Here is a 23,056-nt window from a genome sequence, read left to right as displayed (position 1 = left end):
TGGAAAAGGGCTGCCAGAAATGATGGAGAATAAGGCTTTGGATAAAAATGTGTTTGTTTCCAAAACAGGTACCCGGCCCTCCAGCCCGCCAGGATCCTGTGCTTGGTGCAGTTCTGCACTCGGGTACACCTTTTCTTCCGAGATGCCCACCCCAGCGCCTGCAACCTGTCTGCCTCCAGGGGACCTGACGAGGCCCCTCTGCTCCTGGCGGGGTTGGTGCAGGATGGAGCGGAACTCTGGGCCAGCAGTTATACAACCACCAAGAACTTTCCAGGATCCCTTGCTTCATGCCCTCATTGAAATTCAGGAAGCCGTCCTCCTTGCCTGGCTTAAGTGCAGTTCTGCCAGGCTTTTGTTCCGTCTGTGAATAGTTCTTGCTGGACGCCCAAGGCAGGGTGACTCTGTAACAGGAGCCCCTCACCCAGACACCGGCGCTCCCACACCAGACCCGCCGCAGAGGTAAGTATGCAGACGGGAAACCCTCGTGTGGAGCACATCTGTGATCTCTTGTCCGGTTTGAAGTTTGGAGAAGCCAGCACATCATGGGACTCATAAATGAAGCTGCCAGTGGAAGTGAAATTGAGGGGGGCGGTGGGAGGGCGAAGCACTTAAAGCCTAAAGTCCTGCTGTGAATCTAGACTGTTCAGGTTTGTTTTCCTGGGAAAGTGATTTTATTCACTTGTGGAATTAACTGCTTATTTTCTTCTTACAGTACTTCTATACAAATGATATCTCTTTTACTGAAAACAACTTAAAAACAAGTATTTATTGAAAATCACTTCTTTGGGAGTTTTTTCAGAGTGATCAGAAGTGAAATTTGTAATCTTATCACAAATAAATAAGTGGCGGCGTGGTGAGTGCAGCGCTGCGGCCGCTAATGTCAGCCTTTGCCCCCTGGCAGCGCCATGGCCCGGGAGGAGCTGGGCTACGACCGGATGCCCCCACTGGAGCGCGGGCGGCCGGATGCGGGGAGCTACGCCCCGGACACCAAGCCCAGTGACCTTCAGCTGTCTTCCAGGCTGCCCCCGTGCTTCAGCCACAAGACGTGGGTCTTCTCCGTGTTGATGGGGGTAAGCAGCTCCGCGCCAAGCCCACGGAGACACCATCCCCTCCGGGGTCCACTGCCTGGGTGCTGTTCCCAGATGGCCTGGGGAAGAGTAGCCCGGGGTTACTTCTGCCTCTGAGAGACTCACGGGTGGCGATGTGCTTATTTGCTGTGCTCTTTGAGTTATTTTCCTCAGTTGGTGAGGCTCTGTTCTGCTGGCCCTGCTGGCCTCTGGGCCGTGGCTGCTCTGTGTCCCGACAGGGGTCGCACAGCCCAGGGCCCACGCTGAGCCTGCTGGCTCATGTGTTGTTCCAGGGCAGCCTCCACGACCCTCACCTCCTGGGGGTCTGCAGAGGTGGGGAGGAGGGGCCACGCTCGCAGGAGGGGCCTCTGGCGGGGTGGACAGCAGGACGGCATCCACCAGGGCCATGGGACCAGGGCCATGGGACCAGGGCAGGCTGAGGGGACAGGGGACAGGGCCAGCAGGGAGGAGGGGGCAGGCCTGAGGGGACCTTGCCTGGGGTCCCGGGATGTCTCCCTTCCGATATGCTTGGATAAGCACTTGGACAACAGAAGAAGTCCTTTTGGCCCGAGCGGGCGTGGTCACCTGGACTGGCTACTGGACGCGCCTCTCTGTGGGCGGGAGCTCGGGGGTCAGCGTGCCGGGGGCCGAGATCCAGGATCCGGGCTGGGGACTTGCCCCTCCCTGGGCCCCGGGCTCTGCGGAGCAGTCCCGCGGCACCCTGGTGGTCCTGCCCGCCCTCCCCACAGCCGCTACCCTGTGCCACTGAGACGGGAACTCCCACCGTGTGGGTCGAAGAGGACACTCCTCCCTCCAGCCCCCGGGTGGGCGGTGGGCGGCTGGTCAGCCTCCTCTCATTCCCAGGTCCTGGACTCTGTTGCCCGCAGTAGCCCGCGGCCACAGCCCTTGATCCCGCTGCCCTCTTCTCCCTGAGGGGTGTGCCTTGGCCTCCCCCGCCCCCCGGGCCCGCGGGCCCCAGTTCCCCCATTCCATGGGGTGTGCACGGCCCTCTGCCCACACCTGGGTCTGAGTGACCTTATACCAGTGACCTCGACCCCATGGCCTCACCCTGTGCAGTGAGTTTCTATCTTCGGTGTCTTGAGCGGGATGGGGTCGTGTGCTCGGCTCTGTGCCTGGACCTGGGGGGCCCTGAGGCCCCTGAAATTGCACATGTGGGGTGAAGGCGTTTTCTGGGGAGTGGAGCCGCCATTTCTTGCTTTGAATTTTGACAGAGTCTCCTGTCCCCCAAATAAGTGTAGATGCCCATAACCTGCCCCTGGGGGAGGGTGGGCGGCTGCTGTCCTGCAGGGAGGAGTGGGGTCCGGCGGGATCCAGGCGTGGATGTCGGTGTTGTACAGAGTTAAGTTGTAGTCAGAGGGCTAGTTGTTCAGCCTCCTGATCTTCAGGCCTGACTGTGTTGTCACCCGAATTCATGCTGCTGTTTTGCAGAGCTGCCTGCTTGTGACCTCGGGGTTTTCCCTCTACCTGGGAAATGTGTTTCCTTTAGAGATGGATTACCTACGCTGTGCTGCAGGTTCAGTGAGTAGCAGTCCTGTGTCGGCACTGATGTTTGAGGTTATGCACCTGGGTTTTTTGCTCTGAGATTTACCCGCTGCTGTCACTTGCTCCTCATTCAAACTCTCTTCCTATACTTTGCCTTCGAATAGCATCTGTTGCTTTTGAAAATGCTCTATGAGGGAAGTCTATCTTACCCCACAGACTCCAGAGCAAGAAACAGCACTTTGATTTCCAACACGCAGGTGCATGCTGCTCCGGGCTGCCCCATGAGCCGGCAGGGAAGCCCCTCCGTGGTTTGGGGCCACACCCCCACCCCTCCCCGAAGCTTGTACCTGCTTCTGGACTCAGAGTCGAGGCCTGGGGAGCCACCAGTCCTCATGGGGAGACGACCAGTGACTCCCGCCAGCTCAAGCACAGGGCACATCCCCTGGGGCTTGGGGGACCCTCTCGCCCATCTGCTCTCCTGTTCCAGCCCTGTCAGCATCCCCAAATGTCTGAAAACACAAGACAGATGCAGCTGTCCTTACCCTGTACCCCCCCACACAGGTTGCCCAGCCTCCACTCCCTTAGAAGAAAACCCCTTGAAAGAATTTGACCCGTTTCCTGCCCCTCTCTCTGGAACCTCCTAGGTGGCCCTTTGTGCTCACCACTGGAGCAGCCCTGGTTGGGGGTCACAGGGACCTCTGACCTCTGACTCAGATGGCTCCAGGGCCACGCTGACCTAGGCCGATGTCCCAGCAAAATCTTCGGTTGCGTCCTTCACCCCCAGAGGTGATGGGCTGGGGAGACCAGTCACGTGGTCCCACTGGCTCTTCCGTCGGTGGCCAGCCCCCATCCGACCCCTGCTGGGCTCACCCACCCCACCCCATCTCCCACTGCAGGGTCTGGGCGGGGAGGTCCCGTTGCTGCAAGAGTGACACCGGCATGGCCCACGGGACCCAGGCTGGCCCCCCAACTCCCCCCCGCCATGACCCCAGACTGGCCCTCTCCCTTGTCCTTGGCTCCGGGGACGCAGTGGGGACCTCTGGCAAGGACCCCGGGGGCCCTGGGGCCCCTGAGCATTTCTGCTCCTTCACACGCAGATGGTTTTCCCTTTCTGCGTGATTCTTACCAAGGTGTGCCTGATCTCGGGCCACAGGAAGCTACATCCGCTTCTAAGCACGTCCAGCTAGGACAGTCTTCATTTCGGTGTCTTTTTCATCATCAGAACAATTAAAACTCTTTCCAGAATTATTATTTTGAAAGACCCAAGACCCTTCAGCGTCGAGAGGGACCACTGCGTCTGATGGAGGGGGACATGTCTCAGGCCGTGTGGGTTTTCAGGACACAGAGTGACCAGCAGGGGCGCTCACCTGCTCTCTCTTTTCAGTGCATCCCCTCAGCCATAGTGAGCTTCGCTGTCTGGAGGAGAAACATCAGCGCGGTGAGTCCAGCCTTCTGTCTGCACCCTCTGCAGCCCTGCACCCACACCATGGGGCTTCGTTCATCCCCCCCTCCCTCTGCACCCAGGAGGGCGGAGGGGCCCGAGCTTGCAGGCATCCCCTCAGCTGACTCTAGGTGCCCCATCCTTGGGATGGGTGATTAATGCCCCGTTATGTGGTTGAATGTCACTTGCTTTCTTTCTTCACACAAAGGAGAACGAAAACCCTCCTGTCTTGTTTTCCAGATTCCCAACTTCCAGATACTGTTTGTGTCCACGTTTGCTGTCACCACGACGTGTTTGATCTGGTTTGGATGCAAACTTGTCCTGAACCCGTCAGCAGTAGATGTGAGTCCCTGGAAAGCCACATGGGTCCTCCCAGGGTCACAGGAGCCGAGGGCTCTGGTCCCACTGGGTCTGCTGAGCCCTGTGGGCTCGGAGTTGGTGTTAGTGAGCTATCTGCCGGGTAGTTACACCAGAGATGTGTATCGTAGCTCTTGAGTTTGAGAATTTCATTTAGGCTTCTGAAGAAAAGAGTTGTCTTTAACACTTTCACTGTTTTCGGTGGACGAATTCACTGATTTTTGTATCTCTTTCACAACAGTTCGTAAACATTAACAGTAATGTAATAACATCTTTCATCAGATCTGCGATACAGCTGACATAAGTTGCCCTGTTACTTTATGTTCCGTTAAGAAAAATGGAAGAGTCTTGTCATTTAAATTACAATGCAGCAGAAAAATATTTCTAGGAAACAGGACCTGATCAGAGATACCTCTGCTCTGTGTTCAACACGTTTTCTTTAAGATCAGGAAGAGGATGTGGTGGCCCGAGGACGTCTCAGCCAAGTGTGTTAGGGCATGAAAAATGGACAGACACGCGGATCTGAAAGGAGCACCTGTGCTGCCATCTTCTGCAGAAGAGACGATTTTCTGCTTTCTTGACATTTGGATTATTAAGCCCACGTAGCATGGTTGCTGGATGTGAAAATCAAGTAAAACAGTTGTTTGTGCCAGAAACAGAGATTTTGGAAAATGTTATTTAATTACAGATATCATTTTATAAAGTTCCTGGGAATAAACCTAACAAAAAGTCTGGAGACTCTTTTGTAGAAAATCATAAAGCCTTGCTGAGAACTACGATGCTTCTTTACCAAAGAAACCCTACGCGGAAGTGGGCGCCTGTCCCATGGGTCCAGAGCAAGTGTGCCTGCAGGCAGGACCCAGCAGGTTTAGGTGGTGACCAAGGGCCGGGGTGGAGCCCCCTTGAAGAACATGTTTGGGGACTCACCCGCACCCCACAGCTGTCCCAGCAGGACAGGAGAGCCGCCCCTGACCAGTTGGCCCAGGCAGCCCCACGTGCGCGGCCGCAGCTCCGGCCCAGAGCACAGCCGTGACCAACGTGGGGGGGCCCTGCCCCCAGCCCGCCCACCATGAAGCCGCGGCCAGTCGTCCCGCAGACACAAGGAGCACACTCTGTACGGAAGGGGACATGTTCTCTTGGAGTGGCCGGCCGGTCCCAGGGTACGTGAGGAGCCTTGGGAGAAAGTCAAGGGCAGCAGGGGACTGCGCCGGGCGCTCACCAGCAGGAAACCACAGCGCCAACGCACAGCTCAGAGGAGCCACACTAGTAATCAGAGGAGGTCAATGAAAGCCACAGGAGATGCCCTTTCCAGCATCGGGACAGGCAGGAGCCCAGGGTGGTTCCCTCACGTCTGGCAACTCCTATGCGCTGCTGCAGGCTCTGTGGAAAAGTCTGGAATTTGCAGGTCCTTTCTGAAGAAGTACATACACTGGGGAGCCCCATGGCACAAACCCTGGAGAGACATGCACACATGTGACCAGGCGGTGTGTTCCTAGCAGCCCTGTGGATCGTGGCAAAAACCCCAAACCAAAACAGATAATCCAACGTCCATTACCTAGGATGGTGCCCCCCAAGTGCACAAAATGGATGAAGAAATTGTGAAAGATGCATGAAGCTTCCTGCTCACAGCCTCCTCCTACTGGATGGCCTCCCCTGGAGCTGAACCTGCATCGCCCCCAACCCAGGCCCCAGCGCCAGAGCCCGCCATTAACCAGACCCTCAGGCTCCTGCCACCTCGAAGGTCCAGCCAGGCCACGTGGAGGACACGAAGCTTGGACACCTAAACACATGGAAGGACCCCAGGACCACGATGTCAGGACCACCGGTGTCCAAACACAAGGTCACAAATGGTGAAACAGGAAACTCTGCAGCGCGAGGTCGCTCAGGAAAGGGGCTGCTCCCCTCCCCTGTCTCCCTGTTGAGCCAGGCGCTGGACTTGCACCTCCGCCCTGGGGACAGCCACGCGGGGCTTCGTTGTAGAGTCTCTGCTCCCTCTTTCCCACCTGCCATCCCTGCCTTGGCTGCTGCATGTCCGCCGTGGGCACCGCTTTCTTTAGGGAAGGATCCAGCTCCACAGCCTCTGACGCTCCCCTTCCACAACTGGGCCGACGTGGGCACATGTCTTCGGGGTCCTCGTAGGCCGGGGAGGGGCGTAAGTCCACCTGGATTCAGCTAAGTCCAGGACACACCCTCACTGCCAGTGGGAGGCTGCCAGGTCCCATAGCCTTTCCCGCACTTGGCGTCCCCAACAGCCCCTGTTTTCCCGTCTGATGACGGTGCTGTGGCTTGCTGTTACCTCAGGTCACACTCTCTGATCGCTAGTACTCTTGAGCCCCTCTTCCTGGGTGTTTGCCCTCTTGGGCTTCCTTCCTGTCCTTGGCTTGTCCTAAATCAGGGGTCTCTTCCTGTGAGCCCCAGCACTTGCTGTCACACTGTGTGTCACGCTTTTTATTGCGGCTTCGTGACTCCAGTTGTCTTCCTTCTCAGCTCTTATTTCAAATGTATTTCAGGATAAGTTTATTGAGTTCCTCAAAAAATACAGCTGGGATTCTATTACGATTACTTGATGTTTACAGAGTAATTTTGTGAGAATTGACACCTTTATTGTGCGGAGTCATCCCACTGAGAGCATAGACTGTCTCTCTACTTACTCACATCATCTCTGTCCTTTATTAGGGTTGGACAGTTCCGTGTATTCTTGGTTACATAATCCCTAGATGGCTCACAGATGTGTTGCTAGTATGAATGGTGTCTTATTTATTAAATTATATTTTTAGATGGCTTATTGCTAGTGCAGAGAAAGGCTACTGATTTTCATTTTTTCTTTATTTTGAAATATTTGAGACTGGAAAGAATTTGCACAAATAGTACAGAGCATTCCTGTGTATCCTTCATCCAGTTTTCCCCAATGAGAGCATCTTACGTGGTCAAATCAGGAAACTGACATTGGCACATGTTAACTTAGACCTTATTCATATTGTACCGGTTTTTAAAAATGGATTTTTATAAGTGGACTTTGTGCCTGGAAGCTTTGCTGGACTCGTATCCTCCGAGTTTTCTGTAGGTTATGTTGGTTTCTCTATGTAGGTCACCCTATCATCTGCAAATAACGACAGTTTAAACGCTCCTGTTCAGTCTAACATTCTTGTTCCTTTTTCTCTATCGCTTTGGCCAGGACTTCTGCTACCGTGGGACTCTCTGTCTTATTCCTGATTTTAAATAGGTTGTATCTAAAGGGTTTCCAATAAGTTTTTTTTTTTAACTTATTTTTGGCTGCTTTGGGTCTTTGTTGCTACTCGTGGACTTCCCATTGCAGTGGCTTCTCTTGTTGTGGAGCACGGCCTCTAGGTGCGCAGGCTTCAAGTAGTTGTGGCTTGTGGGCTTTAGAGCACAGGCTAAGTAGTTGTGGTGCGTGGGCTTAGTTGCTCTGCGGCATGTGGGATCTTCCTGGACCAGGGATTGAACCTGTGTCCCCTGCATTGGCAGGTCGATTCTTAACCACTGCGCCACCAGGGAAGTCCCCTTTGTCCGGTTTTAGAACCAGGGTTATACTGGTCTCATAAAATGAACAAGGCAGCTCTTAGCTCTTTTTTGTTTTTTGCAAAACCTTGATATGATAAGAAGTCACTGCTTCTAGAAAGTTTGGTAGAACTCACTTGTAAAATCATCTCCATCCGGGGCTGTTGGTGAGGGGTAGTCTTTCATTATTAGTGTTAAAGTTTTCTTTCTCTTCTTGTGTCAAATTTTGGGTTTTATATTTTTATCAAAAGTTTATCCATATCATGCAGGTTTTCGAAATTATTACAGTCGTTCATAATCTTGCTCACTATTTTTAATTAAAGCCAAATATTTTAGTTATTTCTCCTTTTCACTCTGAAATGTAATTTATATCTCTACTGTATCTCTTATTAGTCTTTTCGAAGAACTGGCTTCGCTCTGTTAACCTCACTTTGTATTTCTGGTTGTCAGTCTCTGCCTAGAACCCTGATGAAACAGACATGTGGGATTATCTTAAAAAGTCACCCATTTATTATTGATTTCTAATATCACTACATTAGGGTCAGAATGTACAACCTATAATGTATTGATTGTTCAGAATTTACCAGGGTTTGTTTTGTGGCCTAATAGATGGTCAATTTTTGTTAGTGTTACACAAATGCTACAAAAGAATGAAAATTCTATGTTTTATTTTGCATGTACAGTTCTGTAGATCCAACTTATTAGTTGCATTCGTTTTTAAATGTAGAATTTTAAAAAATCATCATTGAGGGTATAGTGAGGCCAAGAGATCAGGAGACGACTGCCACTGCAAAGACAGTTTATCACAGGTCCCAAGGGGAGGGGGCCCCAGGGCCGGTCAGGAGGCAGGGAGCGGGGACACGTGGGCAGGAGCCTTCACTGGGGTTTCTGCTGGGAGATATGGGAGGCAGGGTGAGCAGGCTCAGATCTGCCAGCGTGAATAATCTCGGTGGGCTCAGGGCGGAGGGCCTGCCCAGGTGATTGGGGCAGGTGGCGGGAGAGGCCCATAGAGGCTCTTGATTGGTTGGTTTTATTTTATTTTATTATTTTTTTGGCCGCACTGCATGGGATCTTAGTTTCCTGACCAAGGATTGAACCTGGCCACGGCAGTGAAAGTGCCGAGTCCTAACCACTGGACTGCCAAGGAATTCCCGAATGGTTGGTTTTATATCACACAGTTAAATCAACTTTGTTGGTGTACTGTCCTGCGGATTTAAACACAGGCATGGATTTCTGTAACTGCCAACAGTCAGGACATGCATCAGCTCCGTAACCCCCAACCCCCTGGTGTTTTCTCTTTGGGACAATTATGCACAGAGCTGCTATAAACGTGGGCAGGTTTTGGTGTGAACGTTAAGTTTTCATCCCTTTAGAGTAAATACCCAGGAGAGACCAACCACCAGGGAAGGTTGAGATCAGGGCAGACTACAACTCGAGGGCCAAATCCAGCCCTTGAGCCAACAATAATTTAAAATAAAAAACCCACCAACCAACAAACAAAAAGATATACGTGAGTCAGAGGTGCGTGCCTGCATCTGGCTTTGGACAGAAAAGTTGCCGAGACTTTGAAGAGGCATCTAAGCCCCTTCGTGGGATTGTCCACGTTTACGGGATAAAAGTGAAGAAGCCGGTTTTACAGACGTATGTGTTCTCCTTTGGCAGATCAATTTCAATCTGATTCTGCTGCTTCTGCTGGAGCTTTTCATGGCGGCCACGGTGATCATCTCTGCGCGGTCCAACGAGGCGCACTGCAAGCAGAAGGTCGGTCAAGCCTGAGGCACGGCTGCACTGCAGACCTGGCTGCGGAGCGAGGGGCCAACGGCCCCGGGGAGGCAAACCTGGGGATGCGGCACCACCTCCTCCGTAGCCTGATCCTGATCAAGTAACACCACCCCCACCCCCCAGTAGTGTTACACGCAGAGACCAAGTCCGTCTAAAGTATCACCTTGTAAACTAGGACTTCAGCAATCAAACACATTTTCACATGCAACGAGAAGGTCTGTGTTTGAGCTTTTGTGCTGAAGCCTGAAGATCCAGGAGCGTCTTCCAGATGCTCACGTTTCAGACAATCACCCGAGCGACGGCCTGGACGGACGGCCACCCCTGTGATGAGGTTTTGTTTCTTTTCAGGGCTCCATCTCCGAGAGCACCAACATTCTGTATGAAGTGACATTTCCTGCTCGGGTCCTGAAATCCTATTCTGTAAGAAAAGCTTTTCTTTCTCCTTATTTTATTTCATTGTGGGGGGAGTACTAGATAAATATGGTGTAGGCATGTCCCTGGTACATGAACTGTGTTGGTTGACAGTACACTCCCTTTTACTCTCAATGTGTCCATAAATTATATGTTAATTGTGTTTTCACTCGCTTATGTCCTCTCCAAAATTTTTTAGTCTACTCGTTCTATTACTGAAAGATCTGTTAAAAGCCTCCCAATCTGTGGGCATTATCGATTTGTCTTTGTAATTCTGTAGCTTTTCACCACAGAGTTTTGGAGCCTGGGTTTTTAGGTACACGAAAGTTTAGAATTCCTTCCTTCCTTCCTTTTTAAAAAAAAAAATTTTTTTTTAATCATTACGAGCAACTCTCTTTAGTAATGGCTTTTGCCATAGAACATATATTGTTAACTACATCAGTTATCTCCTGGTTAATATTTTCCCAGTGTATCTTTCCCTCTTCTTCCAGCTCTTCCTGTCCTTACATTTGGGCAGTTTCTGTACAGAGTGTTGGTGCCGTTTGAATGGAGCTGGTTCACTCAGAGTGCAATTCCTGACACTTTCATATTTATTTCTCCATCTTTTTGTTTCGTATTTTCTATGCCTTTTCCCACCTTCCTTTGAATTGGCAGGAGGTTCTTCCTTCCCTTTCCCATGAATTTGGGTTGGAAATATGCGTTTTCGATATCCCCTTGGAGGTTATCCTCAGCGTCTCAGCACGGGGCGCCCTGATGCTCTGCCCTGAACTCACAGGACCCTCTGCACCCCCGCCCCCTTCCAGGGACCCCGGGGAGCCTGCCCGTTCCCCTGGGTGACACTCTCTGCCCCCAGGTCATCGAGGTGATCGCCGGTGTCTCCGCCATCCTTGGAGGGGTCATCGCTCTGAATGTGGATGACGCCATCTCAGGCCCGCACCTTTCGGTGACGTTCTTTTGGATCTTAGTGGCCGTGAGTACACCCTGGGCGGCCCTCGTCAGTGTGGCCGACCTTTGAGCTCGGTTCTGGGGCAGTCAGGCAGGAAAGCAGCAGGAGGAGGGGCGGGGGTGGGGAGTGGGTGCTGCTGGGCCGAGCAAGATGCTTCCCAGGTCCTTGTGGGCCCCAGACCAGGGCGATTTTGGAACCGAGGATTAAATGAGTCGGGATGTTAGCTGGTATTATTATTATTATTTTAAAACTGGCTTGAGGATACCAGTACCTCATACAGATGTATTTTTGTAATCATGATACTATTTACTCCCTCAGATTAGCTATTATTTTTTTTAATATAAATTTATTTATTTATTTTTGGCTGTGTTGCTGCACACGGGCTTTCTCTAGTTGCGGCGAGTGGGGGCTACTCTTTCATTGCGGTGCACGTGCTTCTCATTGTGGTGGCTTCTCTTGCTGCAGAGCACGGGCTCTAAGTGCAGGCTTTAGTAGTTGTGGCTTGCAGGCTCTAGAGCGCAGGCTCAGTAGCTGTGGTGCACGGGCTTAGTTACTCCGCGGCATGTGGGATCTTCCCGGACCAGCGCTCGAACCCGTGTCCCCTGCATTGGCAGGTGGATTCTTAACCACTGTGGCACCGGGGACGCGGTAGCTGCTATTAGTATTTTATATTTTTTGTATTAGTTTCCCTGAAAAATACTTGTTTTATTATTTTATAACATATAACATTCATATTGTTTTATAATACGTTTTAAAATGTAATACATTTATATTATTTTACATTGAATACAACTACTGTAAATGCCTAGCACCGCACCTGGTGCTTGGTAAGTGCTTACTGACTACACGGTCACTGTTCTAAACATGGGCCTTTCATCCTCTTATAAGTAAGTCCAAGTTGACTTACGTAATTTAATGTTGTTTAGCGTTTAGCTGAAATGCAGCCCGGGGAACACACGGCCCCCAGGCTTCGGCCTCCCTTGGTTGTGCTGCCGGCTGGATGTGGGCTGCATATCCGTTTGGAGCAGCTGCGATGGACCCCTGCACACCCGAGTTTCCACGTGTCACGTGATGCCCCCAAACCACAGGCTCCTGTGCTTTGTGCTCCCACACCAAGGGCCTGGGCATTTCCTTTTCCTTTGTGGGTGTGTGGATGGGTAACTGGGACCCGGACACACTTGGGCCCAGCAGGCTGTGCTGGGCTGGGGCAGCGGACCCCTGGGTGCCTGGACCCCCAGCTGGGGGGCAGGTGGATGGCAGGGGGCTGGGCCCAGCACTCAGCAACCTCGAGGAAGCCTTGTGCTCCCCTGAGCTTCCCTCTGCCTGAATCGTGTAGAAGTAAATCAAGCTCCTTAAAATAAGTGGGAAAAGGCATTTATTGATTACAAAGGGACCGGATTGCTGGTCCAATGGAGGAGCCCCCAGTGGTCAAACATGGTGGGCAGGGGCACGGTGTCTCCAGGGGCCCTGAGTCTGATAGTCCAACCGAGCCCGCCAGCGGCCAGCTGGTGCTCCCTCCAGAAATGCAGCATCGTGAAGGCGGCACCGCTGAGGGTCCGCTGAGGCCTCCCCATCAAGGATGCCAGCGAACTGACAAGAAACATGAAGCGTGATCATCGACTGGGTCCTGAGCTGGGAACAGAGCCAGCTGGACCAGGACATCATCAGGACAATTGCAAGTTGGAACACAGACGCTGCCTTGGACAAAGCTGCTGAGTCTGTGTTACATTTCCCTGGTGCGGTGCTGAATCGAGACGGAGCGGTAGACACACACACGAGTATCTGGGGGCGGGTACCACACCTGAGAGAGCAGGTGTGCGGGTTCCAGGGTGCTCGGCCTCTCTTGCACGGATCCCCGGCTCTCCTGGCGACCAGGATGGCCCGACTCAGCACGAGAGGGTACGTGTTTGGGATCTGACTTGCTGGGCTCTCACCTCTGAAGCCTTTCTTTTTCCTTTTCTCTTAGTGTTTTCCAAGTGCCGTTGCCAGTCACGTGACAGCAGAGTGTCCCAGCAGATCTCTGGTAGGTGAAGCCCGGCCGGATTCCAGGCACCCTCGGAGCGACCTGCTGGGCTGGGCGGGGTCAGGGGCGAGCATCTGAGGGGCGTCTGCAGGCTGCGGGCTTGAGGGGGCCTTGCGACTGTCCAAGGGCTGGGCTGTCTGTGGAAGTAAGCAGAAATGGCCCATTTGGCATAAGAGTCGGGAGAGATTCCTGGGACTCAGCAGAGGCGGCGTCCTGACTGGCTGTGGATGTCGGACAGTGACAGTCGCTAAACCAGCCCAAATGCCCTGCAGCGTGAGCGTCCGAGCTGGTGCTGAGCTCAGCCGACACCTGGGCCTGCGTGGCCTCTGGGCCAGGCATGGCTCTCCGAGGCGGGAGGGCCTTGGGAGGTCGCAGGAGCAAGTCGGAGGGCACTGGGAAGAGGCCATCAATTCCTAAGTGCTATTTTATCAGCAGAGCGAATTGCGCCTAAGTTGAGAAAACTTGCGAGACACATGGTGAGCTTTGAATTAACGGGCAAACTGAGCACAGAGACTCAGCAGGTGCCCCACGCTGGACACAGACACACGTCAGCTCGTAACTCCCGCTGTGTGATTGCCGGGCCGCACCCTCTGTCCCGGCAGCAGCTCCCAGACCCCGACCTCCCACTCTTGTCTGCTTCCCACCAGGTGGAGGTGCTGATAGCCATCTGCAGCCTCGCGGCCCCGCTGCTGTTCACAGCCTCGGGGTACCTGTCCTTCAGCGTAATGAGAATCATGGATGTCTTTAAAGATTACCCGCCAGCCTTCAAGGTGGGTGTTCTTTTATTTTATTTTAAACTCTATAGAAACACGATGCCGCGGAGCAGCACTGAGACGCTGCCCACGTCGGGGCAGATGGCCGGAGCTGGCTTTGCACACGGCTTGATGTGCATGGAGCTGGTTCTGCTAATTTGCTTTTCTCCGTGGACAGTGAGGCGTCTGTGCACCGTCCTCTGATACCCGTTCCGCCCGGCACTGCTCAGCTGCTTCTGTTCTTCTCCTCTGGGCTGCTCTGCCCTGAGCACCCCCCAGACACCCCTCTTCACAGGTGCCTTACATTTTTTGGCCCTGTTCCCATCCACTTGCTTTTTTTTTTTTTTTTTTTTTTTTTGCGGTACGTGGGCCTCTCACTGTTGTGGCCTCTCCCGCTGCGGAGCACAGGCTCCGGACGTGCAGGCTCAGCGGCCATGACTCACGGGCCCAGCCGCTCCACGGCATGTGGGATCCTCCCGGACCAGGGCACGAACCCGCGTACCCTGCATCGGCAGGCAGACTCTCAACCACTGCGCCACCAGGGAAGCCCTGTTGTTTTTACATAGTTAAATTTGTCAATATTTTCCTTTATTGCTTCTAGATTTTAAGTCACAATTAGAAAGGCTCGTACTTGTGTTTCCGCGGGAGTTTAGCCTGGAGTGCAGCAGTTTAGCCTGGAGTGGGCCCCATTGGACTTTCCTCAAATGGCTCGTGGTTCAAGCACTGTTTATTAAAAAGCCCACCTTTTCCTCAGTCGTCTGAGGCTCTGCCTTTATCACGCACTGAGCTCCGGTCTGTTTGCGTCTGTTTCTGCCCTGACGGTCCCCCCTCGGCCGGTCTGTGCCGCCAGGTGCACCCCGGAGGTTTGCACCGGGCATCGCCACCTGGCCTGCTCGATGCCTCGTGGCCGGCTGTCCTGCGTTTTGGGGCTGACTCACTTCTGTCGCTTGCTAGTTCTTCTTTATGAATGCTATTTATTTATTCATCCATTTATTTATTTATTTATTTATTTATGGCTGCGTTGGGTCTTTGCTGTTGCGCGCAGGCTTTCTCTAGCTGCAGTGAGCGGGGGCTACTCTTCGTTGCGGTGCGCGGGCTTCTCATTGCCTCATTGCAGCGGCTTCTCTTGCTGTGGAGCATGGGCTCTAGGCACACAAAGCTTCAATAGTTGCGGCATGTGCGCTCAGTAGTTGTGGCTCGCAGGCTCTAGAGCACGGGCTCAGTAGTTGTGGTGCACGGCCTTAGTTGCTCCACGGCATGTGGGATCTTCCCAGACCAGGGCTCGAACCCGTGTCCCCTGTGTTGGCAGGTGGATTCTTAACCACTGTGCCACCAGGGAAGTCCCTATATGAATTTTAGAATCACCCTGCCTGGCTCTAGATAGCCAGCCCAATGTTGCATTTTTTTAAAAACTGGACTCATGGTTAAATGTGCACATAAACTTCAGAGCTGTTGAGTCTTTTTGGTTGTTTTTAACAGTGACATTTTCTGGGCTCTTCTTTGTCTTAACGTCACGTTGTTTTGTATTTCTGAGGCTAGAAGGATACCCCTGCAGTGTGGGAGGGGCCAGTGCTCTGTGGATGTCCTTGCAGCCACTGGGGCTTCCTCTAGTCCTGGGCAGACCCCTCTCCTCACCAGCAGCCAGTGCCGGACCCTCTAGCTTCGAGACTGATCTGTCGACGGCGCCTGTGTCCTGCCGCCCCGGACCCCGCCCCTCTCTCTCGTCCGGCTCGGGGCCTCCACAGCAGACCTCCACCCCATCTGGGCACCCTCGGCGAGGCCACGGGTGGTTTCAGTGGCTCCACTGTGGACCTGAGTAGTTGTTGGGAGGCCTGGACGACTTGACCCGGGCAGCGGCACCATCACGGGGCTTGGCTGCCTGCGGGTCATCTTTGTGTCCCTCTGTTAAACCCAGAGCAGAAGTGATTTCCTCAAAACTCTCTCACTGAGACAGAATGTTACTGCTCAGGCTGGTGACATAATAGGGCACAGTGGGGTGAGAGCCTGAAACCGCTCCACACAGACTGCTGCAGGGCTCACGGTCTGTGCTTCGGGGCCACGGCCTGGGAAGCCATGGGGCCTGGGGGCGGCTGAGAGCCAGAAGAAGAGGCCCTGGGCTGCTCACCGCCTGTCTCCACCCCCGGCAGTCCTACGACGCGCTCCTGCTGCTGCTGATGCTGGAGCTGCTGCTGCAGGCGGGCCTCAACACGGCCACGGTCATCCAGTGCGTGCGCTTCAAGGCGGGCGCATCCTGGGACGGCGCACAGACTGGCCCGCAGGGACGCCCGGCGGGAGAGGTGAGTGGCCTCCGAGCGAGCGTGGCTCCCCGTCCCGTCCCGTCCCTTCCCGTCCCAGTGGGGCTATCTTCCCAGGGCCCTGGGCAAAGCGACGCCCACCTGCGCTGACTTCTTTCAAGACCCGTTGGGTCACTTCGTATTTTTTAAAACACCCCAGAAAAATCTTGGAAAGGTACAATACGTTATACGCTTTTTAAGCCAGCCAGGCAAACACAAATCCATTTCTGGAAAGGTATTATGGACTGAATGCTTCCAGTTCTACTCTTACACATGTAGAAGAGAACGTGGCAAATGTCTGCATGGATCACAGAGCTTTCCCTCCTGTGGGTGCCCACTACAGACGTGGCGTCAGCGACCCCTGGCCAGCGGGCTCTGAGGGCCACGCCAGCCCCTTGGCCAGGCTCAAGGCCGCTGCACTTTCTCCAGTCCCTGACTCTTGTCCCCCACAGCTGAAAGGCTCCTCCCCGTGAGCTGCCCACTGTGGTGCTTTTACTGGGCAAACCTGTCCACTGTCCTCCAGGTGCACGATGCTCCGTGTACCTGGGAGGCTGCTGCAGGGCCCTCCAGGGCCACCCTGGGTGGACCGGGCACTCCTCCCGCCCAGCTACCACCCGGGCCCACCCCGTCTCACGTCCTGCTCTCCTGCTGTCCTGAAACACGTCCAGCGCGGCCAGCCTCCTGCCTTCGTCACCCTGTCGCCCCACGAGGCTGCTCCCGCCCTTCCTGGGGGACGCACTCCGGCCCTTGGCCCTTCCTCAGCTACCCTACATGCTCCACCTCTCCCTTCGTTGCACTTCTCACATGGCGTCGTTTGGTTGTTGTTTTTACCCAGTTGTGGTCAGTCCCCGGCGGGGTTGGCCTTGTCCCTGGGTCCCACGTGAGGCCCCCCTGGTTCTGTGTCAGGACGCCAAGGTGCAGCGTCAGGCCGATGAATCCTTCCCCCATGTTCCAGAGCTGCCAGTTCTGGGGGCTCGGGGGGGCTGAGCCGGGCAGCTGTCCTCCCTGTTTGGTGACCGCTGCCTCAAGCGTCCTCCCTCCCCTGCTGTCACGCCCCTGGAGATGCCTTCACAGCCTCTGGGGCCAGGTCAAGACCGCTTCTCTGTGGAGTGTCCAGCCTCTGCCCCCAGGAAGAGCTTGGAGGGACTTACCCCTGCACCCTGGTGTGTATCATTCCACAGTCAGCAGTATTTACTCAGCACCTACTGAACGCAGACGCTGCTCTGCCAGGTGCTGGGATGCAGACCCATAGGAAGAGGCCTCACGAGGCAGGGGCAGGTTCCACCTGAGCCCCCGGCTCCCCGGCTGTTGGGAGGATGCCCACTCACGGCAGCCTCCCACCCCCTATCCAGAGCCCACCCCGCCGACCAGGCCCCGCCCCTGCGGAGGACATGTGCTCTGGGTCGTGGCCGGAGGTGCCGGGGCTCTGGGACAGCAGAGTAGTGAGAGGGAACTGAGCCTCCTTCCTGCTTCCTGCCGCGTGGGTGGTCCGGGACAAATAACTCTTTGCTTGTCTCAGTCACAGGTGGCCAGAAGCCCCCTGAAGGAGTTTGACAAGGAAAAAGCGTGGAGAGCCGTCATGGTGCAAATGGCCCAGTGACTGTGGACCCAGCTTGTTAACTTAACGCACAGACGCTAGTTGTCCCTGAGCTACGACCTTCCAACTCGCCCCTCCCCTTTTGTAGGGCAGGCTGGGCTGCAAGGTGGAGTTTTCATTTCTTACGGTAGTTTAATTTTGAAATAGGCAAACTGGGGGGGGTTGGAATCAGTTCAGTGCTCCCGAGGTGTCCTAACCACAGGAGCAGTGGCACGGGGCCCCCAGGTGAGGGAGGGGCCCACGCTAGAGCTGAATTCTCCAGGGGCTGATATTTGGGCAACCACGGGTCTCTGGGTTCCCGGTCCAACCAGTGACCGGCTGCCTGTGTCTGCTCCTCCAAACCTCGCCCGGCCTCCCTGCCCTGCCTTTGTTGAGCACCTACTGTCCGCAGCCAGCACACACACCGCGCTAAGCCGTGCGTGGATCTCACCCATTTTGGCTCTTCTCTTCTTGGGGGCCCAGCCCACTGAGTGAGCATGGATTCCTTGACGAGGGCAGAGCTGCTTCCGCCCTGTATCGAGAGCCCGTGGAGCTACTTCCCCCAGAGCCGGGGGTGCAGGACAGCCCCGACCCCCAATGCGCAGCTTTCCCCATGTGAAACCCACCTGCCTGCATTTCTGCTGTCTCTATACTTAAACCCAGTCTTTCCGGAAGGGCCCCTGTTCAGTGGCCCTGGTCCATGTACTGGTGTCCTACATGGCCAGTGGAGACCCAGCTCAGCAGAGGTCAGCCTGCACCTGTCCTGAGCCCTCTGTCAACAACACTGGGGTCGACCCCGTCCACTGTGGCAGCTCAGTGTTCTCTGGGGTGGGGCCGTTGTCCAAGGCTCTGAAAACTGACAGCTCACATCTCCACGTCTCGGTGGCCTCTGTGTCCCGGGCGGGCCAGGAAGACGAATGCCTTGGTCAGGCCCCCAAACAAGCACGGGGGCAGCAAGGTGGCTCTCACCTGCACACAAGCAGACCCCACCCAGCCGCAGCCCACAGGGCCACCTCCCCTTCCTGCAGCTCCCCAGCCTGGACGGGAGCCACGGGGACAGTGCAGGTGATGCTGATGTCTCCTGGGGGTCCAGAAAGTCTGAATCTTAGAGCTGGAATGCAGTGCCTGGGGGCTTAACACAGGCCTGCACTTTCTTATTTCAGAGAGAGCTTGAAAAATCCACACAAATGGGGTTTTAAAAGTGTATAGTCCTGTCTCTGTCGATTTACATTTTTGTGTGATATAGTTTAATACTGCCTGAGCAATAAATGCTAACATGTCAATGTGGCCCAGGTGCCTATTTAACTCTGGGTCTCCGGGTATTTCCGTGCCCAGGTCTGAAACAACTGAGAGGTAAAGCATAGGAGGGGGATGGGGGCGAGGACCACCCTTTAATTTATTCATGATTTATGTTGCCCTGAGCCAGTCTGCAGTGGGATCCGGTGGAGACGGGAAAGGCACTGGGGCCCACCCAGGGGAATGCCACCACGCCTCACTGAGTGGGCGCGGAACCTCACTTTCAGGTTATCTTGGGAAGTTAAATGCAAAATAAAGATTTTTAAACCAAGTAAAGATGACATCTAGATTTAGGAAAGTTACCAGGAGGAAGGCACTGATGGGGTGGGTGGATCTTTCCTTCTCACCCCTCCCTCCACAAAGATGCTGGACCAGAGAGGCAGGATATCTGGGTGGGGTGGGACACTGGCCGATGCTGGGAACCCCCGGGGCGGCGGGTCAGGCCCCACGAGTGACCCTGGGGACACCAGAGCACACTCCCTGGTGGGCTGAGGGCGTTCTGCTGGGGGACATCGGATGTTAGGTGCGGAGGAAGGCCCGAGGGTCCCAGGACAGAGCCTGCCCTGGACAGCCTGGCTGGTTCCGCAGGGGTGGGGGCCCGGGTGTGGCCCTCGGGTCTTTATGACTTGGGGGGCTCTGACTGCCAGGGCGGGTCTGTGTGACCCTGACACCCGGAGCGGGGCGGAACCGCGTGATCCCAGGCGGGGCGCGCGCCACTCGCGGGCCCTCCTCCCCGCGGACACCATGCCCGGCCCCCGGCGCCCCGGCCCCCGCGCGGGCCGTGGCCGCGCCTCGGACTGCAGCCCCTGCCGGGGGCCCCCCCTGGGAGCCCCCGACCGCGGCCTGTGGGACCCCACGCCCCCCGCGCGCCGTCGTCCCCGAAGCCGCTCCCGCCACCCCCTGCCGCCCGCGCGCCCGCGCAGCCCCACGCCCCGCGCCGGCCGCCGCCGAGCGGCGCTCCCCGGGTCCCCCTGTCGGCGCCCCGGTGCTGCACAATGCGCCGCGCGGCCCGGGCCCGTCACCCCGGGCAACCGGAGGACGCGGGACAGCGCGACGGGGGGCGAGGGCACGGGCCCCCGCCCGGGTGAGCACGGGACCAACCGCCCTCCGCCCCTCCGCCCCTGGGATTCTAGACCACCCCCGCGGAGTCCCGGACCTACCCTTCCTTCGGAGCTCCTGACCGCCCCTCTACTCCAGACCTGCCCAGCCCTCCACCTCTGGACCCCGCCTTCGGCCCCCCCACCCGACCCTAGCCTGCGCCCCCCCAACCCCAGACTTCCCCCTCCACCCCAGCCCTGCTCTCGCCCCTCTGAGTTCCCTACTTCTGTCAGCACTGATACCCCCTTGCAGGGGTCCAGGCAGTGGAAGGGAGGAAGGTCGAGGTGCCCGAGGCCGAGGCCGGAATGGAACCTTCTGCGTCTTCGGAAGGGGAGCAGAGAGGAGAATCTAGTCAGTATTGTCCTGCGCCCGCCGCCCTGGGTTTCCTGAAAGGGACCGCCGAGCTCAGGCTCGGGGAGGGGGCATCCGTCTGTTCTGTCGATCTGTCTGCCTATCCTTATTCCGAAATACCTGCTTTAATTCCAGGAGCCTCGTAATAAGTCTTAATATTTCTCTGACTTTGTTCTTCAAGATGTGCTCAGGTTTTCTTGGACTTTTGCATTTTTTAAATCAATTGTTAATATAAGCCCTCCCCAACACACACACACACACACACACACACACACACACACACACACACGAGTCCTGCTGGGATTTTGTGATTCCATTGAACGTGTAGATCAATTGGGGTGAGAATTAACATCTTAATATCCAGACTTCTGACCATGAACATTAGCTCTTTCATTCTTGTCAGTAAGGTTCCCACTTTTAGTTACAGGTGTGTAAGACCTTTTGTTAGAATCACTCCCAGATAATCCATGCTTAACACTGCTGTAGGTGGCATTTTTGAGTTTCATTTTCTAATTGTCTCTAGTGTATAGAAATACAGTTGAATTCATTTTCCTGGCTTGGTGGTTGGTGACCTTGGTAAATCCACTACTAACTCATATAATTAGATTTGTTACATACACAATCATCACCTACAGATCTTTTCAGTCTTTATACCTCTTATTTCCTTTTCTTGCATTGTTGCATGGGCTAGCACTTTTGAGTATAATGTTGAATAGATATGATATAGTGGACATCTTTTTTTGTTTCCACACTCAGGATGAAAGTGCTCAGTGTTTCACCATGAAATATGATGTATAAGTTTTTTTTTATTTTTTAAACATGATTTTTTTTCACATTTCTTTGTCAAGTTTTCTTTGGCAAATTTATCTAAAATATTAAGTTTTCATTTTAGAACCTAGTTTATAGTTATATAACAGAGGCCTTAAACTGATCCAGGTTCACCAGGATACCTTTCTCTAAGCCCTAATGGTTAATATTTTCCCTATAAAATGTACAAGTATCTTTTAATTAAGTTGTCATTCACAAAAATTATAAATTAAACACCTATAAATTCTTGTTGCTATAAGTTTTAAAGGAAGTTCTCTTTATTCCTGGTTTACTGAGAGTTTTAAAACAAGTAGTTATTACATTTTATCATATGTTTTCTTCTGCATATTTTTCCTTTAGTCTATCAAATGATTACATTATGGATTTTCAAATATTAAACAAACTTTGTGTCCCTAGAACAAATACCACATGGTCAAGTGTACTGTTTTATATGTCACTGGATTTGATTTACAAATATTTTAAGATTTTTGTGTCTATTTTTATGAGCAAGATTGGCTTGTAATATTTCTTTCTTTCAAAAAGGTCCTTGTCAGATTTTGGTGTTAAATGTATGACCTCATAAAAAAAACTTGAAAAAGAAAAAAAAAATAAAGGGTTGAAAAGGCTTTTCTAGTTTCATCTTTAGTGAAAGGGTTTATATGGGGGTTTTTGGGGTGTTTTTTTTTCTGAAATATTTGGAAAGATTGACCTGTAATGCCATCTAGGCCTGGCTTCATTGTGGGAAACATTTTAAATATGGAGTTAATTTGTTTAACAGAAATAGGCCCATCTGGATTTTCTATTTCTTTTATGTCACTTTTGATAAGCAGTGTCATTTAAGGAAAATGTCCATTTCATATGAATTGCCAAATTATTGACATGTGGATGTTCATAATATCTTTTTTTATTGAAGTATAGTTGATTTACAATGTTGTGTTCATTTCAGGTATACAGCAAAGTGATTCAGCTATATATATATATATATATATATATGCTTTTTCAGATTCTTTTCCATTATAGGTTATTACAAGATATTGTTCCCTATGCTATACAGCAGGTCCTTGTTGTGTATTTATTTTGTAGATAGTAGTGTGTATCTGTTAATCCCAAACTCCTAATTTATTCCTCCCCCCCCCACCTTTCTCCTTTGGAAACCGTAAGTTTGTTTTCTATATCTGTGAATCTATTTCTATTTTGTAAGTAAGTTCATTTGTATCATTTTTTTAGATTCCACATATAAGTGATATCAAATGATATTTGTCTTTCTCTATCTGACTTACTTCACTTAATATGATAATCTCTAGGTCCATCCATGTTGCTGCAAATGGCATTATTTCATTCTTTTTTGTGGCTGAGTAATATTTCATTGTATATGTATATATATGTATACCACATCTTCTTTATTCATTCATCTGTTGATGGACATTTAGGTCACTTCCATGTCTTGGCTACTGTAAATAGTGCTGCTGTGAACATGGGGGTGCACGTACCTTTTCAAATTAGAGTTTTCATCTTTTCCAGCTATACACCCAGGAGTGGGATTGCTAGATCATATGTAACCCTATTTTTAGTTTTTTAAGTAACCTTCATTCTGTTCTCCATAGTGGCTACACCAATTTACATTCCCACCAACAGTGTAGGAGGGTTCCCTTCCCCCACACCCATTCCAGCATTTATTATTTGTAGACTTTTTGATGGTGGCCATTCTGATTGGTGTGAGGTGATACCTCATTGTAGTTTTGATTTGCACTTTTCTAGTAATTAGTGATATTGAGCATCTTTTCATGTGCCTATTGCCATTTGTACGCCTTCTTTGGAGAAATGTCTGTTTAG

General features: G+C 53.0%; 1 protein-coding gene across 1 annotated transcript; it reads left to right on the top strand.

Annotated features, from left to right (window-relative positions):
* Nucleotides 1–905: 905 nt before the first annotated feature.
* MLC1 (modulator of VRAC current 1) lies at nt 906–17,695 on the top strand (the record flags this gene model as incomplete). The annotated part of the gene is made up of 11 exons (XM_079714567.1): nt 906–1,070; nt 2,517–2,606; nt 3,955–4,008; nt 4,252–4,353; nt 9,550–9,648; nt 10,018–10,089; nt 10,934–11,050; nt 12,993–13,049; nt 13,697–13,819; nt 15,949–16,098; nt 17,621–17,695. 11 exons carry the CDS (start codon nt 906–908, stop codon nt 17,693–17,695), a joined length of 1,104 nt encoding a protein of 367 aa, XP_079570693.1.
* Between the last annotated feature and the right edge of the window lie 5,361 nt (nt 17,696–23,056).

The sequence above is a fragment of the Hyperoodon ampullatus genome (assembly GCF_949752795.1).
Source record: "Hyperoodon ampullatus genome assembly, chromosome: 11".
Lineage (NCBI taxonomy): Eukaryota > Metazoa > Chordata > Mammalia > Artiodactyla > Ziphiidae > Hyperoodon > Hyperoodon ampullatus.
This window is presented reverse-complemented; position numbering and strand designations above follow the sequence as displayed.